Source organism: Phragmites australis, chromosome 3 (genome assembly GCF_958298935.1).
Source record: "Phragmites australis chromosome 3, lpPhrAust1.1, whole genome shotgun sequence".
NCBI lineage: Eukaryota > Viridiplantae > Streptophyta > Magnoliopsida > Poales > Poaceae > Phragmites > Phragmites australis.
Genome location: NC_084923.1, coordinates 17,717,092 through 17,737,004, shown reverse-complemented (window position 1 = coordinate 17,737,004; position 19,913 = coordinate 17,717,092). Strand labels below are relative to the sequence as shown.

Sequence of the window (19,913 nt, the reverse complement as noted above, 5' to 3'; positions counted from 1 at the left end):
GAGACGGTCTAAAGGGTGATTACAACGTTCTGTTGAACACACGATCGAGTCGCAACTTCGGTTACTTACAAACTTGTATTATGAAAAGGATGGTGGTAATATACTTGGTATTTGCTCATGCAGTAGTAATGCACTGTGTATTGAATAACTGTTAGCAAATACGGCAAAGAGCTGTCACCTCGTTGGTAATCAATCTCCTTTTGCAAGTCGGTATTGTGAACGTAACTGTCAATGACCACCAATCAAAACATGCAACTTAGCAGTATATATTTGCGTCGCGAGTACTATCGGCCCTCTACATTACTGATTGAATTGAGAAAAGTCATAGAAGCAACACAACAGAACATTGAACACAGAAACAAAATCAGTATCCAAAAGCATAAACCAGCTTAATTTTTTCAGTAATAACATGCTTGTTACTCCCAGCCACTACAAAACCAAGAATTTACAACCTAATTGAAGCTACGTACTAATCCGACTGCTAATGACGCTACAACTAACGTAAATATATCTAGTTAACAAGGCCGACGTAATCGAGCTCCACTGACCCCAGCCACAGCTGGCCGTCCTTCTCCGCGACGTCGCTGAGCGTCACGCCCTTGGCCGCCGTCAGCTCCTCGACCTCCACGCCGTCCGCGTCGAGCCGGACGCCGACCAGGTGCTTGACGGGAGCCGTCGTGGCGTTGAGCCGCATCTTCTCCTGGTTCAGCGCGACCCAGTAGCCACCCTTCGCGTCGCGCCTGACGTTGTCCGGGTACCCGGGGAGGTCGGCGAGGAGCTCGTACTGCCCAGCCTTGGCCCCCTTGAGCCAATACCTGAACGCCTGGCACGGCACGGTGTGCGCCACCACGACGTGCGTCCTGTCGCCGCTGACCGCCACGCCGTTGGGGTACGGCAGGTCGGCCTTGAGCACGGTGACGTGCTTGGTCCGCGCGTCGTACTTGAGCAGCCGCCCGGTCGCGTCGGCGTTCATCATGATCTCCGTGTTGAACCTGCGCGGGTAGGTGGTGCTGCTGTCGGTGAAGTAGACGTCACCGGTGGCCTGATCGACGTCCAGGCCGTTGACGAAGTGGAACGCCACGCCGTCCGCTTGGGTCGCCAGCACCTCGGCCTCGCCGCCGTCGGGCCCCACCTTCATCAGCCCCAGGTACGCGTCCGCGATGTACAGGTCGCCGGTCTTGGCGTAGAACTGCAGGCCCAGCGGGCGGCCGCACATGCTCTCCGTCTCTTCCGACGGCACCGCGGACGCCGTGCACAGTGGGATCTTCCGGTAGTTGGCGCTGTGCGCGAAGGTGGTCCAGCCGAGGGCGCTGCCGCCCCACTTGAGGACGCGGCCGTCGGAGACGCCGGCGTAGGGCCCCTGGCCCCTTCTGTCGAAGGCGAGGCTCTCGGGGCCGCTGACGCCGTCGGGCAGCGGTAGGTGGAAGCTCCAGTGCGTGGGCGTGGTCTTCATCGGCTCGGCCGCGCAGGGCAACGGGAGTAGAAGCGTTAAGGCGACGACGAGCAGAAGCGAGGTCACGAGGTTGCGGTTGCGCGCCATCCCGATCGGTGGAACAGCTTTGGTTTGATCGATGGAACGCCATGCTGGGCAATTTTATAGGCCAGCGCGTGCGGCGGCCGCGTCAGACTCGAACGCGGCCCGGCCCGGCCTTGCATGGCAACCGGTGTAGGACTCGTATTGTTTTTGCCGAGTCCGAAGCTTACTCGGATCGTGGGAGTCCAGTTGGGGCCCCGTTTGTTCGATGAACGAGTGGTGCGTGGTCTGAGCGCGGACGCTTTTGCTTCCCGTGCTGGATCCGACCCGGAATTGTGGATGAGGTTTGCTGAAATTTGGGCTGGGGGAGGCGAAACGGCTTTGCGCCGCAAATCGGGACTCCATCCTTCCCGCGCGTGATGCCTCGTAGTTCTGCCTCCGATCCGAGTCGACCAAGGTCTCTTCGCTGTTCGTATCTGTGCCACACCCGGCGTATTTGAAATTCGCGCGCGCAAATTGATTGAGCGCCCTACTTAGGGTTGTTCCTCAGTCCGGCACCAAAGCTCTGCGTTCTCATGCTTATATGCCAACAATGCAAACCATGCTTGAAGAAGTGCGCCTGAAGTTATTGGAATGAACATCTGCAAACCAGTTAGTCATATAAATCCTGAAGCAGTGCATGCTTCACTACGTCAAAACAGCACATTAGTCATGAAAATCCTGAAGCTTTGTTGTGACGCTCTTACTTCTCATGGACCTGGTGGTCTGACCGCAACGCGGTGAATGCATGTTGCTTTTGAGGTATTGGTGCAGAAACGGGCAGTCGAGTTTTGGGAATGTTTCAGTAAGTGGAGAACCGCTAATCGTGGTGCTACTTTGAGGTGGAACCCCCCCGGAAGATGATTGCATCAAGATTAATACTGGTGGTGCTTTCTTGAGCAGCCATAGCCCTGGTGGTCGAGGCTTCAGCAAAGTTTTGTACTTTTGGGTTATTCGGTCGGCCCAGTTTTCACTAAGTTGAAATAAAGACACACTTCCACCTACTTAAACTGAGAAAGTAATTGAACTATGTAGTATCCTAGAACCCATTGCCAGGTTCTAAAAACGGCGGTGACAAGTTCAGCGTATGATTCGGCCCGTGTTGTGTTCAGGGAAATCAAAAGTCTACTTGCCCTATCGTTTTTTGATTATCTTGTTTGTTTTAGTCCAAGGACTTGTAATAATGTAGCGCATGCGCATGCTTTAGCTGTTGCCGGTGTTCAGGAGAGAGTGATGTCTTATGGCTAGATGGCTTTTTCAACTTTTGTAACTATTGCGGTGGCCGGTGATTTAGCCGTGCGCACTGGTTAATGGAAACCACGAGCTCCAATTAAAAAAAATGCAAACCATGCTGAGCTCCTGATGTTGCAAGTTCAGCGCTCCAGCTATTTTTTAAAAAAAAATACCCATGTTTGTAATAATTCAAACAATACGAGCAGCTCCTTTCTCGTGACAATATGTTGAGCTCCTCGTAGTGATAAAACAAAAGAGCGGCACCTCAGCTTAAAAAAATCGTTGGTGGTCAAAGTTCAGACCAAGAAAAAGGGCACCTTGTTTTGTCATGACGATGTGACGAGGAAAAATTCTCAAGGCAGGTACTTATACGCTTTTATCGATTGTAAAATGTGCCCGTTATAGTAATTTCCATTTCTAGCTTACAGCTGTTGCGCTTGGATGAATCAGCTGCGCCGTGGCAAGGCATCGCTTTGGAGTGTTCCCAGATCCTGAGAAATTGAATTGTTTTCTGCGAAACTAATCTCAAACGCGGGTATTTTCCCAATTCCTGTGAAAAATGAAATATTTCCTACGAAACTATTTGCGTCCCAAACTGTGAAAAGCAAGTGGTTCACTACAACTTAAGCAAATATTTGCAATAAAAAAAAGGTGGACGAAAATCCACAAGTATGGCAATAAATCAAATGTTAGCATATGTCAAACTTGCCTAACTTTATAATGTCAACGTCGTGCTAAACCAAACACGACCTAACTCATTTAGCAAGGGCGTATATACATGAGCGTGTACTAGTCCTCAAATTTGGCATTCTTGTTTGAAAATGATGAGCAATCCAACAACAGAACTATTTGATTCCACTTTACCGACTTGAAACCATGTTCACCTGGTAATACAAATATCACCCTTCGATGAACTTTAATTCAAAGAAACTTGAGGGTTACATCAGTCCTTGCCTGTACCGAAGGTGAGTTACTAAATAAGGCCGCTCTCATAAAAAAAAAAATCATGTAACTACTGCCTCCTGAAAGCGAAAGAGAGGGTCAGCTATAAACAAGAGGAAGTAGGGGCGGCAACTTAAGGTCTTAAGCCACCTCCTGCCAGCTACTAGTCGTCAGAATTTCTGTTGTTTTTCCTCGCTATGTCCTATGATGTATAGACCCCTGGGATTAAAGTTGTTAACCCCCTGTTGGTCAAAATCAAAATCCATTAACCCACCAACACCGCCTAGCTGCTAGAAGCAGCTGCCAAATCTGAGCCTATTTGAATTCCTGTTGTACTTCTTCTTACCTAATCCACTGTCGCTAAAACTACCACCCGTAGCATGATCATGAGCTTCTGAAAATTCCTGTGACCATGGTTCCAGGGGAATAAGATGGCTATCATCCTTTGCCTTCCTCTTGTGCTTCTCAAGCTGCTTGACATTTTTGGAGATTTGATTAATTGTCTTATTTATCTTTGTAAAACTCCGCTCCATAGGTTCCACGACATGGGAAACTGTATATTTGACATCATCAACCATCTGAAAAGGTGCAAAATAAGCAAATGAGTCAACAGTGGATGGATACTATATGTGTCATGTAGGAATAGCTAAGTATCAGAAGCATACAATTTCACCGCTTCCTAACACTACATCACGAACGCTCTGTGGAAAACTCAACCGCCTGTCTTTGCCATCAGGAGGAGGGGTTCGCAAGAATGTTAAGCTGTGGATCCCTGTGTCTTCTTCAGGATCTGGAGCTCCCAGAGATGCATAATCAGACATGACAGCAACACTGGGAACACTTCTTTCACCAAGCCTGTAAGGTTTAGCTGGAAATACTTTCAAATGGACAACCGCCGCAACCCCCATCTGTCACTCAAGAGATGCAGAGTGATACAGGAATGAATTTAAACATAACATTTTCCATCAGGAACTAGAGAACAGACTAGGATGAGGGAGCATCAAAGGTAATTATCCTCAGTTCTGAACTGAGGTTGAAATTTGAATGTACACATGTGAACAAAAGTAAAAAAATTCCCACTACCATGACAAGCAGTGTATTCATTAATACGAAGATCCACCAAAATCCCAACAACAGTAGCATGTCCAGCTAATACCAGGGTCCATGCAAATAAAGAGTAACAAAATATTACTACTTCAGATAATTCGGTATAATATTTTCTGTCTACGGTAAATAGGAAAAATGGCATAAGCATAAACCAATTGGACGCAAAGTTCAGCACTATTCTAGAGTTTTTCACAAAGCTAGCTAAGGATACAAATGACTTCCTAAGAAAATAAAGCATGAAATGATCTACAGCAAGGAAAGCTAGCACTAATTGTTGCATCAGATGGATACAAAGTCAAAGCATTCAAATCAACCAAGAACGGTCATAAAGCAAAACCATGATAGTGGACAGAAAATGGCAGATAAAACACACCTCAAGGCATATAATGTAATCCTGGATACGTGTTTGCAATCTTTGTGCCAAATGTCCTTTAAAAAGCCCAGTTGAGAAAAGAAATGCAACAGCAACACCTTGCCACCAGGTCAAAAATACAATAGATTTGAAAGTTAGAAACTTGGATAGGGGCTTGATAGGTTCCAGCTTCTCCTTGGTAACAGTATAGAACTGTATAAGGCAATATAATGCCCATGTCTGGCTGAAATTTAGGACAACAGCTAAATATGGATACCTGCAAATGGATCGATAAAGTTTGTGAGAATGGAAAAACTTTAAATCTTTTAGTCATCGTCCATGCAGAATCATGGAAAATTTAAGTACAAAATGACTAGGTATTAGTGAAATATACAAGGACAGAAGTAATGGAATGTGCAAAATAACTATGGAAATAAATGCAATGCACTCCTACCCATATTTCCATGCAAACTTTCTCTCTCCATAGATTCCCAGAAATTCCAAGAAAATTGCCAAGACAGCACAAATAGGCTTGAGTATCATCTATAGAAATTAGAAAAGCACATAATCGATCAGAACGATTAAAAAGGATTCAGCAAAGTAGACAAAGGGCACCTTCATGTGTACTTACATATTGCACAATCCCAATTTTCACAGCATGGTAGAAGTCGGGACCAAGGTACCAATTTTGCATAAAGCAGCTCAACGGGAAAGGATGCTTCACAATGCCATAATTATAATCAACATCTAGCAAAGGCGAACTCTCACTGATATGAAGCTGACCCTCCATAAACCTAATGGTACTTTCCTCCCCACCTTGAATGACAAAAGAACTTATTGTCAAATAAGTATCATAGTTAGAGAAATAAAGAAAGATGAACGATAACTCCTTAGGCTAGAGGCCATAATAACCCACATTCAAATTAAGCAGGCCCATGCACCGACCAAACTAAAACATCGAATAAATGAGGTGTTTCATCAACTTCTATTCTTCTTTATAATCAAACCTTGATATCATGTAACTCCATCAGTTAAAGAGTGTAAAATAATATCAGTCCACATAAAAACTTGATTCAGTCATATTTCTTTGTGATCAGATATATTGATAAACTACTTGACATAACATTAAGTGACAGATAAGACAACACAATGTTTTACATAACGTGTACAGGAAGCGTAGAGGTGAAGTGACTTCATAGCAGATAACAGCAATATAGCAGGTGAAACATGCTCAGCTATATTTACTTTACAAAAACATGAAGCTAATCTATCAATTTCGATGCAAAATAGCTTATCTTGTATTATGATAACTTGTTGCGATGCATGACTTCAAACTATTGGTGAATTAAAAATAGTTTTACTTATGCAGAATTTCAACGGAGATCAAATAGTCACCTAAGCATGCTATCAAATATCTCTCAAAGCAATACATGGCGAATGCCTCATAACAGTCCCGCATCAGTTCACAGATGAATGCAACATTTGAATTCAGTAACGAGAAGAACTGCAAAAAAATGCAAATGTTATATAGATCACATCGAAACTGAGGAAACAAAACATCATATAATAAATTCAAGAGACAAAGGTGCGAGAAGGGCATAAAAGCATTAGAAGGTGGTATCAAAGAGAACATATTTCAAAAACAGAGTTGCAGGTGGCTGAACATGAATGTAAAAGTTCACATGCTTGCACCATAAAGATTATCCTGGACTTTGTAGCGTTCCAAAAATCAAGAGTGATGCATCACAAATAACGATGATCAGTTGAGAACAGAAAACTAATTTCTCAAGAAACTTCACATTATAGGAAGACAGTCAATAGAAAGTATATCACTTTCCTACAAATATTCAGTGTTTTGATTTTCATTCCAAATATAATAATTATGTCAAGTACACTAAACTAATTTAGGAAGTGCAGTGGCAACTCATTGCACAGAAACACCAGGATAAAAACAAAAGCATCTGGGTCAACTTACTGATTGGACAGCATATACTGGAACCATCAGAATAAGACCAGTCAAGAATTTCTGCTCCTGCAATGCGCGAAATCAATTAACTGAATCAGAACAGTGGGATGGTTGAAAATACGAGGATGTAGTTGAAACTCTAGGATAAATGTCACTGACATCCATATAAAATATTTCATATATTATAAATCTAGTAAAATTAAACCAAGGAATGAAAGAAAAATACCTCAGGTTGATGATATGCACAGAGATGCTCAAAGATTAGAAACAGGGACAGAACAAGTGCAACAGTTACAGATGTTCCTGCACTCAAAATCGGCCAGCTTGGTAATGACTTTGACACTGAAACAAATCCAGGAGAAAACATAGTCCCTGATCGACCCAAACAACTGCTCACATGGATCAGCACCAAAATTAAACAGATCACATTTTTCAGTGCCATACTGTCAGAGAGAGTAATGGGGCTAAAGTTTTGTGACTGCTCTTTAGCCAAAACTCCTGGCTTGGTTCTTCAACAGGCTAGAGGATTGAAGGATTCAGAAACTGAGGGGAAAATATTGTATTGTATTTTGTAATACACCCAAAATCCTTTTAGTCTTCTGCAACACTTCTATGTAGAGCATGCTGGTCCTTCCCTATTGAAAAAAATATATATATTTAATTAAAAATTCTAAAGCATAACAACAAAGAATGCAACATACATAGAATGTTTTTGCTTTTTAACAAAATCTTCGGTAATTCTCTACTGTAGAATTTGAAACACATGCAGCCAATGAAATTGTCAACAATATCTAAGGCACCAACAAAAGCTTATATTCCTTTGGTAACTCCAGCATGTTCCCTAATATCTGAACATAATTACTCTGATGGATTATGGATTTCTCTCAAATAACAAAAGGTTGGCAGGTGTGCATCACCAGTCTCCACAAAATAAATGCAAGAATGAAGCATAACCGTTTCCTCTTTTCAATATTGCAACAATAGGCCAAGTAAACACTATTGGACTCTTCCACGGATACAACTAATAACTGAGGTAACGAGCAACTCCTTCCTACAGATAAATCTTCCCAATACTCCGTAAACAAAGTTTTCAGACAACATTAACTGGCAAAAAATTCAGCATTTATGGGACCAATTTTACTACAAGGTCATACAAACAAAATCAAGTGCAATATGTCTATTATTGCTAAGCAAAAGCGTGAAACAATGAACACCCACTGATTAGCGCAAAACAATGAACAACCACTGGAACATTGCCAAAACTGAAGGACTGAATAGTTGAAAGATCTAATTTTCCAGTTACCAAGAGTAGAAAAAAGAAGAGATAAATAAGACCCTGCAATCAATGTGTTCTACAGACGTCGGGCAGCAAATACCAATCACACAAAGTCACGAACACACAACTCGGTGTGCGAACCTCAACAGCTCCTGTTCTACCTGTTTTCTAGTCTCTGATTCTTCCTGAAGATGAATAGTAAGAATTGAGTCCTTGTCCGATCTTATCTTTTCAATTCAAAGTTTCAAACTAACCATTGACTGCTAAACTACGACCTCCTCAACTTCGAGAACAACATGATACTAAAAAAATGCATTGCCAATTATAGGATATCGTGAAAATCAACAACTAACTGCCCCTGCGGATATAGCGTGGGACATGTGGGTTCCATTAAACACCTTATTTTTTAAAAGAAAAGGTAGTAAGTACGAGTTTAGGGTAATGGCACCCAAATCGGCGTACTCGAACACTGAGATCGACCTTGCGCTGAAGAAGAACAACAAGAGGCGAATCGAACCACGGATGGATCAGATTACTACTCCACACCGCAGCAAACAAATAGAACGATCCATGTAAGTCAGGCCTCACCAACGAGTCCGGATGGATCCCCACTCAACGCCGTTCGGTGGACGGGCGGAGAGGGTGTAGAGTTGGTAGGGGAGGACGCCGAGTCGCCGAGCACGTGAGACGGAAGGGATTCGAGGTGGCGTGCTTGGGTGGAAGGGTACCTGTGCTCTGTTCGGCGGAGCGGCCCGGCAGAGAGCGGGTGCGTGACTGGTAGTAAACATGAGTTTTACAATGGAATATAAGTCATCTCATGAGTTATTTAACTATTTATTATTTTTATCGTGTACTAATTTCATCTTTTATTAACATATGAGGCTACCTATATATACACGGAACAAAACTTTTTATTATAGAATAAAGATAAAGTTTATTTCCTATATTGTGTCCCATTTATGTGATTGTTTTCTTAAGGGATATTTGGACTACACTGATAGCAGTGATTTCTCAACAGGTTATCAGCACGAAGCTCTGCCGGAGACCAATCTAACAGAAAGAATATGCATGCGACCAATCTGCATTGCATCGATATCATCGTCAAGCAGGCAAGTCATAACCTAGCCTATATGCCCTACGCGGCACAAATCTGTTCATAAAAATTGAAAAATATGAGATTAGTCTGGTAGGTTTTCTTGCTGCTACTATCTTTGCGTCAAAATATATTTACAAATCATATGAACAATAGCTTGAATCGTATAAACAGTACCATAAATAGCATCGCAATGAACATGGCGTAGAACTGATGGGGCCCGCAACCGCAACCACGTCGTCGGTGGGAATTCGGTGGCCATCCCTCTGTACAAGAATGTGGTGGCTCGAAGGCCATCATCACAAATTGAGAAAAAATAAGGATGAGGTCCGCCCGAAGCGGCGCCATCGCTTCACCGCGTCGTGGGGCCACCGACGCTACTGCCTCTTCACCACCTAGAGCGTCGCCGCCGCATCACCATGCGCTGCCACCCGATGTCGAGCCGCCTGAAGCAGCACTGTCACGCGTAGCCACCCGATGTCGAGCCGCCAGGCCGCCCGCCGCCGTCCCTTAGTACATCAAAGGCGCATCCACTCTGTGCGCCGGCCGATGCACGTCGCGCCGACGCTTGACCTCTCGAGCAGTGCCCCGCTCGAAGACGGCGGCCTGCCCCCGCCAACGCTGTTGCTCGCCTCCACTCCGACCACTGCATGTCGCTCAAAGGTGACCGCCTGCCGCCGTCTTGCTCGTCGTGCGCCCGAAACCGCCCGAAGCACACACCGCTATAGCCCCGTTGGAGCGCCGCACCGCCACGTAGAGTCGTGCCGGCATCGACCACCGTAGACCTCCACGAGCCATGCAGGTACCACCCTTGCACGGGCACTGTGCGCCGCTAGCCACTACTCATTCGAATTGGGAGGTGGCTAGGGTTTCCGCCCTATATATGTGTGGCGAGCGGGCCAAATGGGTCGGGCCGGCCCAATAAAAAATAAAACTGTTGGAAATAAGAGAAAAGAAAAAAAGATAAAGAAAAAATCCAAAATTTTACTTTTTAGCCCCATGGTTTTTCTTTTAATTGAGCATAACCTCTATATTTTTTGCATTTAGGTCCTTAGTTGTTCTGAAAATTATCCAGAGCCTCTATTTTTGCATAGAAGCACCTCCAGAATTTGAATTTTGCATCTGTTTTAGCAATTATGCAGTATTTATTTTTATGTTATTGTTACTGTTTAAATTGCCTATTATACCTTTAAATTCAATAATATTCATATAATATCATAGAAATATCAGAAAATTTGCAGCAATCCTATTTAGCAACACGATGCAACCTTACTAGTAGTAATGCTTACATCATTTAAATATGAAGATGGTTGGTATCACGAACAAAGAGTTCACTGAGCTAAGTGCAGATGGCTGCAACTATCTCACTTGGACGTCGGATGTTAGGATTATACCTGGGGTGAAAAGGCTCGGAGCTACTATTGGCCTTGGAACAAGTAGTGTAATAGTTTCCACGGAGGATGGGAATGATAGGCACTTCATTTTCTTCGCGACCAGGTCTCCCTCACTTTGAAGGACAAGTACATGGCAATGACCAGTGCTAAGGCGCTATAGAACGCACTGCAAGAGTGTTTTAAGCGTCTTAAGTACACCATCAACCCTCTTGCATAGTAAGAATGGGTTCGACTCCATTTATGTAACTACAAGCATGTCAGAGAGTACAACTCTGCATTGCACTGCATTTGCACACTTTTGTGTCTCTGTGCGAAAGAGATCACAAAAGAGGAGAAAATTGAGGAGACTCTCCACTTTCCACCAAATGCAGTAGAATCCGCACGCATTCACCGTTAATCAAAATACAAGAAATATTATGAACTGATTGACGTGTTGTAGCTTCATAAAGTTCATGACGAAGTCATAAATAAGAACTTCTTATCCCAGCTGCAAGGAAAGAGTAGTGGCCTAGAAGTCAATCACATCTCTTTCAAAGCACGCAAGAACCGTAATAAGAAGCGAGGGAAGGGAGGAAGGAAAGTGGTGGCAGACAAGGTCAAGCATGGTGATAATAATGGCAAGGCAAATAAAGAAGTCAAACCATATGGTGTGCAGAACCAGAAACTGCAAAGTACTAAAGCATATTGTGGAAGCATAGCAGAAGAAGAAGAAGTAAGAGCAGCCAGAAGCACACCTCACCATTGCAACGGGGATGGAGGTGGACAGAGTAGCCACAATTAAAAGGGTAGCATCTCGCATGAAAGTTGATGATGCTTCCACACTGGCAGTAAAAAACCTCACAATGAAGAATGTAGAGGACTCTACTTTGCCCTCCTCCACTACCATAGAAGATGACATAGAGGATAAAGTGGGAAAGAAAGCCATGGAAGAAGAAGTGGTTGAACATTCACATACTCTATCTAGGATTAGAGTAATTTGCCATCCATTTAGTTACTGAATTTAGAAGGATTGAATGAATAAATGGCTCTAGAAGAGCAAGCTTAGCTACAAATAATATTTTCGGTGTTTATAAAATATGTGTGGCGCCCGTATGGAGAAATTGTGCATTATGGATAGTGAAACCGCAAACACTATCTTAAGAAAAAAAATTGTATTTTTAATCTATTAGAAATAGCTTTAGAAATATGATGACTGTCACTGGTAGTGATAATTGCATAGTAGGTTCTAGAAGAGTCATAGTCATACTACATATGAGAGCTACTTTGCACATTAAGGAAGTATTGTTGTGCCCTGAATCTTAAAAGAATCTATGTCTATTATCTATCTGCACATTAAGGAAGTTTTAAAGATATTCGTGCTAACAGATTTTATGTAGAAACTAGTGAAGAACATAGTAGGGAGCACTTACTCATCACTGAGCGTGATGGTGAAGTGAGAATACTAGAAAAACTTCTCTCTATGGGTAGTTACTTGCATAATTATTCTTCCTATGGCATGATAGATTTGGCCACTCTGGTCTTCGAATAATAAGGAACATAATTACTAACTCACAAGGTCATGGCATAAATATAAAGAATTTCTCGAATCATGAAGATTTTGTATGCCCTGCATGCGCTACCAGGAAATTAATAATAAGTTCATCTACCTTGAAGGTACAAGATAAAATCCCTGCATTCCTAGACCGAATCCAGAGGGATATTTGTGGTCCTATTCAGCCATTTTCTAGTCTATTCCAGTACTTTATGTATTGATAGATGCATCCTAGAATTGATCACATGTATGTCTATTATCTACCTACAACCACGTCTTTGCAAAGTTGATCTCGCAAATCATACAAATCATAAATAACTTTCCTGGCCATCGGTGAAATCCATTAGAATGGATAATGCTGGAGAATTTACTTCTAAAGTGTTCGATGATTATTGCATTGATATGAGAATTGAAGTTGAACATTCCATACCGCACGTCCACACTCAAAATGGACTAACCGAAGCACTGATAAAAAGAATAAAATTTATTGCTAGACCTTTGTTTCCGTACTGTAATATATCTGCTACATGTTGGGGACATGCAATCTTACATGCGGCGGCTCTCATTAATTATAGACTATCCCCGTATAACATCCATTCAACTATGCAACTAGTGCAAGGGGTAATTCTGAAAATTTCCTATTTATACGAATTTGGATGTATGGTTTATGTGACAATACTGTTGTCATATCGAACCGCTATGGGACCTTTGAGAAAAGTTTGAATATATGTCGGTTATAAGACTACATGCATAATCCGATATTTAGAACCAATAACTGGAAATTTGCATACGACCCGCTTCGCTGATTGCATATTTGATGAAAATAATTTTATATCATTAGAGGGAGGAAATATATCCTTGGATGAAAAATATCGAGAAATTATTTGGCAGGCGGAAGGAATTACAGCACATGATCCTCGCACCAGTGAAGCAAATGATGAAGTACAGAAATTTATCGATTTGTAGAAATTAGCAAACAATCTGTTGAATCATTTTTGTGATTTGAAGAGCATGACTAAATTGCATCTGCCTGCATGCAATGCACCGGAGAGGGTGAAGTACCAAAAGAAGGTACCCCTTATCTTATCCTAGGAGCTCCGAAAAACAGTAAAAGAACAAGAAATTTGGTTCCTCGAGTCCCAAGTAGTTAGAGACGTCTGGCGAAAGTGAGAAATGAGAGCTTACCACAGTCGATCATAAAAATTCTTCAAAGGAAGAAGAAGGGGAGCCAGTTGAAATCTGGTGATGGTATGGAACCTAAGGAAATAAGCATACCAGTTTTGAATCTTCCCACGCAGGAAGAAACCAGCAAAAATGTGCATGTTGAAATCGACGCCGATAAACTAAAGGACCTTGATCCCATATTAAGAAATAATTAAGAAGCACTTGAAAGTGCACTTGAAATAAATAATGAACAACAAGATGAAGAAGCACCTAAAAGTACAACCTATGATGAAATAGCAATGAACTATGTGAAGTCAGGAGAATCCAGGAACAAAGCAACCACAATTGTCATGAAAGTGCATCTAACCATTATATGTGGTTTTGGTAATTAATGGAAATACCTATATACTAAGAATTATATTGAGAATTGTTAGTATGTTGTTCTATAGGTGATGCATGAAGAAGAGATATGTATCAAGATGAATGGGCTCTAAGTGATACTCAGGCAAGTCAATGATGATGCCTATGGACTAATAATTATATTGAGAATTGTTATTAGGTTATTCCATAGGACATGCATAAATTATGAAGCATGAATTAGTTGAGAAATGCTATGAGTTCAAATAATTGCATCAAAGTCATTAAGATCTTAGTGATGCTCATAAGAAGAAGAAGCTTCAAGAATGAAGGCTAAGTTACTTGTGTATATCAAGTAATTAAAGATATGTCATTGTCAATAGAGTTTTATGAACTAACTCATATGATATGTGCTTGAAAATAAGTTGAGTTTGGTTCCATATCAAGAATGAAAATAAGAATAAATACTAAGTTACTTGTGGAGATCAAGTAACTTAAGGTATAAAGTTATCAATTACGTTTTATAGACTAACCCATATGCTTTGTGCTTGAGAGTGAGTTGAGAGTTAGAATCCATAAGAAGGCATAAGCTGAATTGAAATCCAATATGCCAAGAGTGAAGAACAAATATTAGACTATATATCAATAAAGTGAATTTATTGAAGATGCAGGTTACAAAGTTTTTTTCTATAGCAAAACAGTGAAAGACAAGCAAGACTCAGATGTGATGGACCATCCGGTGGTGAAGGGCAAGCAAATAGCTTGACACCGAAGGACCAAGGTGGTGATGAAGAGCGAGTGAAGGCTTTGCGCCAATATCATGCGAGGCTATGGGAAGCTACGAGTGATATACATCAATCACATGAAGAATCAAGAAGATATGGAGTGAAAATGATATAAAAGTTGGCGACACTGTAAGTTTGAATGAAAGAAGCGGTACTTTAAGGTATTCAAAGGCTTAAAATGGTTCGGGTAAGGTTGAGGTGATTCTCCCATGTTCCTAAGCAATAAAATATCACAAGAATTTAGTAGAAATCCATCCAAGAAAGCATGAATAGCGAGAAACGAGTTCACCTAGTGGTCTAATTGTCGTGCACGTGCTCTTGTAATTGGACCTTGTATGATTTGAGGATTATTAGCGGTATTGATTGTATCCGAATGAGCCATAGACTCATCACATCTATTGGTATCTCTTTCAATTGGTATAATTTGGATTTTCAATTGGTATCTCTTGTAGTCATTCAATTGATATCTGTTGAAATTTTAATTGGTATCTTTTGCTATTGCTATTGCCTTTGAGGATATATCTTTCAATTAGCATCCTTTTGAAATCTCATTTGGTATATCTTTAAATCCCTTTGTTCCGTTGTATAGTATGATCTCCTCATATAGTTCACAATTGGATAAATGTATTTGAGTTCACTCAAATTATGAGAAATGCATGTATCATGAGGAGTTTATACTATACATAGTCATGCACTAGCTTTCGATGATTTCCTCTTGTGGGATAGGGCTAATGTGGTTTGGAGCATTTCCCTTTGCCAAATCAAAAGATTTTGGGAGAGAATTTCTCCTTTTAGCAAGTCCTCCAAAATTCTTACCAATTTGATGTCAATTGGGGGAGAATTTATTTTGATGATTCTATTTTAGTATTGATGTCAATTGGGAGAGAATTTAAACCAGATGTTATATTTTGTAAGAGTGCTTTACTTATGGGGTAGAATTTATAATAGATGTTATATTTTGTAAAGAGGATATCAATTGGGGAATTTTAAAAGCAAAACCATACAACTCTTTCGTTGAAAAGTTTTTCTTTGTATGAGCATATTCATTTTCATATATAATTTGTCATGCTTGCTTCATATGTATAAAGGAAATTTTGTCTAAAATTTGAGATAGACAATATATGCAATGATATTCAAGATTTATTTACACATGTATAAATTGTAAGGGAGTTTACTATATACATATTGGTTTTAGTAACATCAAAACTTTTGTGGTGTTTGATGCTAGTAAAACTAGTTTTGGTAACCTCAAATATCTTTGTGATGTTTGAAATTTCTAAAACTTGTTCTTTGTATACATTCATCTTCGGATTAGACGTATACTTAGAACTTTAAATTTGTTTTCAAATATAATTATCTATTTATATTGTCATCAATTACCAAAATTGGGGTGAATGAAAGTGCATCTAGCCCTTATGTGTGGTTTTAGTAATTAATGACAGTACCTATGAACTAACAATTATGTTGAGAATTATTAGTAAGTTGTTTCATAGATGATGCATGGTGAAGAGATATGCATCAAGATGAATGGGCTCTAAGTGATGCTTAGGTAAGTAAATAACAATACATATGGACTAATAATTATGTTGAGAATTTTTATTAGGCTATTTCATAGGAGATTAATAAATAAAGAAACATAAATTAGTTGAGAAATGTCATGAGTTCAAAGAATTGCATCAAAGTTATTGAGATCTTAGTAATGCTTATAAGAAGAAGAAACTTGAAGAATGAAGACTAAGTTACTTGTTGAGATCAAGTAACTAAAGGTATGTCATTATCAATAGAGTTTTATGGACTAACTCATATATTATATGCTTGAAAATAAGTGGAGTTAGGTTCCATATAAAGAATGACAATAAGTATGAATGATAAGTTACTTATGGACATCAAGTAACTTAAGGTATAAAGTTGTCAATTATGTTTTATAGACTAACCCATGTACTTTGTGCTTGAGAGTAAGTTGGGGTTAGGATACATAAGAAGGTATAAGAAGGGCAAAGAACAAAGATTGGACTCCATATTGATAAAGTAAATTTATTGAAAATGTCAGATACAAAGTTGTTTTCTATGGCAAGACGGTAAAGAGCAAGCAAGACTCGACTGTGATGGACTATCCGGTGGTGAAGCGCAAGCAAATGGCTTGGTGCCGAAGGATCAAAGTGGTGGTGAAGAGCGAGTGAAGACTTTGCGCCAATACCGTGTGAGGCCATGGGAAGTTACGAGTGATTCACATCAATCACATGAAGAATCAATAAGATATGGAGTGAAGATGATATAAAAGTTGGCAACCCTCTAAGTTTGAAAGAAAGAAGCGGTACTTGAAGGTATTCAATGGATCAAACTGGTTCAAACGAGTTTTATCTTTGAATTTGGATATAGGTTTGTTGCACTATTAAGAGGGATACAACATAGAGCTATTTGCTGTGTCTCAGTGCTCAAGAGTATCTAACTAACCTAAAGTGAACACTCACGAACACCAGGTAGTGCTAACTTGAGAGTTCGCTTTAGAAGTTTGGTACCGAAAGTGTGGAAGTATCTGAATTGGGTTTCGAAGTGTTCCTAGTTTTGATAAAATGCATTTAAGATCATGATTTTAGTTGGGATTTGTATCCTTTGAATAAGCTTTCCATAGAGTCTGAAATTGTCAAAATTGGACATCAGGATAAATAGTTATCGTCATTTTTCAGAGGGTCAACTGTGCTAAATCCGAAAGTTCAAGATTAACTCAGAAGTTCCAGATGAATTCCAAATTGGGTTCTTGATTGTTGTTTGAATCTGGAAGTTCCAGATTATACTGACTTTTGAGCATTACAGCTAGTTTTTGGGGGTTAGGTATAAATACTCCCTCACTCTATTTTGAGGGGGCTACTACTTAGGGCACAAAAGAAAAACATTCTAGAGCCAAAAGAACTCATTACCACTTCGATTTATTGTGAGATTTGAGAAGAAAAGTGAGTTGAGTTGAGGGATTGGAAGATTGAGTACAAGTGAGCTCAACTCTATTCTTCAGCACACGAGTCATCGGCAAGAAGTTTGTCGTTGCGTTTGTTACTCTCGGAGCTTGAAGCTTCCAAGGTTGTGGTGTGTCGTGAGAAGTTTGTGAAGATTTAGATTTCACCTCCGCAAGGGAAGAAATCAAGAGTGAAATTCCAAGCTCAAGTGTGATCGAGCTTGGTGAGAAAAATAGTTGAAGGAGATCTGGCTCAAGTGTGATCGAGCCCCTTGACGGAGATATAGGAACCTCAAATAGAGGTATCCGAACTTCAGGAGACAAATCGCGTATCTCCTGTCTTTGTTTGATTGTTCATGAGTTCTTGCTTTCTATTAGTGCCTATTTGCTCGATCTACTCGGTTGCGCGAAATTGATTGCAGGTACTCCGTGGATCTACTTGGAACTATCATTTGAAACACACGACTTCATTTGGTTTGAGCTAGCACTCATTAGGCGTACTTTAATTTCAGTTTTGAGCTCTTCCTTTGTCTGAACTCAAAAGTTCCCGATTGAACCCGGAACTTCTTATGAACAGTAATTTTGGAACTTTTGGTGAATAGTATTTTCAGGATTTTCAATTAGAGTTTTCTTGCATATCTTTTGCTAGATTTGAATAATTTTTGTCACCCTAGGATTATAACCTTCACACCTATTTATGGTGATTGTGCACTAGTTGAGCCTAGCATATTTATGTTTTCAATTGTGAAAAATCTATTAGTTTATTTTCGCTGCAAGTTTAGACCAAATAGTAAAAGAGATCGAAGTTTTGTTAAAAAACCTATTCACCCTCCCCCCTCTGGGTGACATTATTATCCTTTCAAGTCGACATATACTTCGTAAATAAAACTGTCACAGTTATAGATCATGACCCTGAGCCTGCATCACTCACTGAATATAGATTGTGGTCAGATTTGGAAGATTAGCAGAAGGCAATAACAACTGAACTATTGTCCCTGAACAAAAGAGATGTTTTTGGTCTAGTATGTCGCACACCGCCCCACATCAAACCAGTGGGATACAAATGAGTTTTTGTTCGTAAGAGGAATGAAAGGAATGAATTCTGAGGTATAAAGCACGACTAGTTGCATAAGGTTTCACTCAATGACTAGGCGTTGATTATTAAGAAATCTATTCTCCAGTCATGGGTGGCATTACCTTTAGATATTTGATCTCAATGGTAATCAACCTGGAGTTGAAAATGAAACTAATGGATGTTGTGATCGCGTATCTTTATGGGAGCCTTGATTTGAACATTTAGATGAAGGTACCAGAAGGAATATTATTACCAAATCAGGATAGAAGAAATAGACATCTTTATAGCATATAATTAAAGAAATCGCTATTTGGGTTGAAACAGTCATGTCCTAGAATGGATGTTTGTATATGAAGATGATCTGAATATCATCGGTACAGAAGATGAAATTGAAGAAGCAAGCTTGTACTTGAAGTCTGAATTTGAAATAAAAGATTTGGGTAAAATCAAGTTTTGCTTAGGCCTACAACTAGAGCATGTGATAGATGGAATTTTCGTACATCAGTCAAACTAAACCCCGAAGGTGTTAGAGCGGTTTGGTTTTGAAAAATCATTTCCCTCTAGAACCCTCATGGTCGGAAGGTCATTGCAAGCAAATCAAGATCCCTATAGACCTAGAGAAGAGAGGGGAAAGTATTGGGACCAAAATTCTCATACTTAAGTGTAATAGGTGCGTTGGCATATCTAGGTAATTGCACTAGACCAGACATAACGTTTGCAAAAAATCTAATTGCATGATACAGTGCAGAGCCCATTAAAAGATATTAGAAGAACATGAAGGATGTTCTGCGTTACTTGCAAGGTAGCAAAGATTTAGGTCCGTTCTACAGAAAGAATCAAGACCTAAGTCTATTTGGATACACAGATGTTGGGTATTTGTCAGACCCACACACAGTGAAATTATAGACTGGTTATGTTTTCCTATGTGGTGGAACTGCAATATCCTGAAAAATCGTCAAAGTAAAGTCTTGTATCTATATCAATGAATCACTCGGAAATAATAGCTTTATATGAAACCGCACGGGAATACGCATGACTTAGAAGAGTGATCAATCATATCCAGCAGTCATGTGGTTTGAATACTACTAACACCTCCACCATTATCTATGAAGATAATGATGCATGTGTTGCACAAGTGTAATCGGGATATGTGAAAAGTAACTTAACGAAGCATA

General features: G+C 40.4%; 2 protein-coding genes across 6 annotated transcripts; both read right to left on the bottom strand.

Annotated features, from left to right (window-relative positions):
- Positions 1-511: 511 nt before the first annotated feature.
- Positions 512-1,540, bottom strand: LOC133910547 (protein STRICTOSIDINE SYNTHASE-LIKE 10-like). The gene has a single exon (XM_062352903.1). The coding sequence runs from the start codon at positions 1,538-1,540 to the stop codon at positions 512-514; it is 1,029 nt and encodes a 342-aa protein (XP_062208887.1).
- Positions 1,541-3,573: 2,033 nt separating this feature from the next.
- On the bottom strand, positions 3,574-9,172 carry LOC133912490 (protein LAZ1 homolog 1-like). Of its 5 annotated transcripts, none has more exons than XM_062355245.1 (9): positions 8,870-9,172; positions 7,340-7,748; positions 7,123-7,179; positions 6,543-6,651; positions 5,779-5,963; positions 5,602-5,690; positions 5,169-5,424; positions 4,354-4,596; positions 3,574-4,266 (listed from the first exon to the last, which is right to left on the bottom strand). In XM_062355245.1, exons 2-9 carry the CDS (start codon positions 7,553-7,555, stop codon positions 3,979-3,981), a joined length of 1,443 nt encoding a protein of 480 aa, XP_062211229.1. In that variant the 5' UTR covers positions 7,556-7,748; positions 8,870-9,172; the 3' UTR covers positions 3,574-3,978. The 5 variants fall into 5 exon arrangements, with proteins under 5 accessions (XP_062211229.1, XP_062211228.1, XP_062211231.1 ...); XM_062355244.1 differs by having other exon boundaries at positions 8,978-9,172; XM_062355247.1 differs by having other exon boundaries at positions 8,907-8,966.
- Between the last annotated feature and the right edge of the window lie 10,741 nt (positions 9,173-19,913).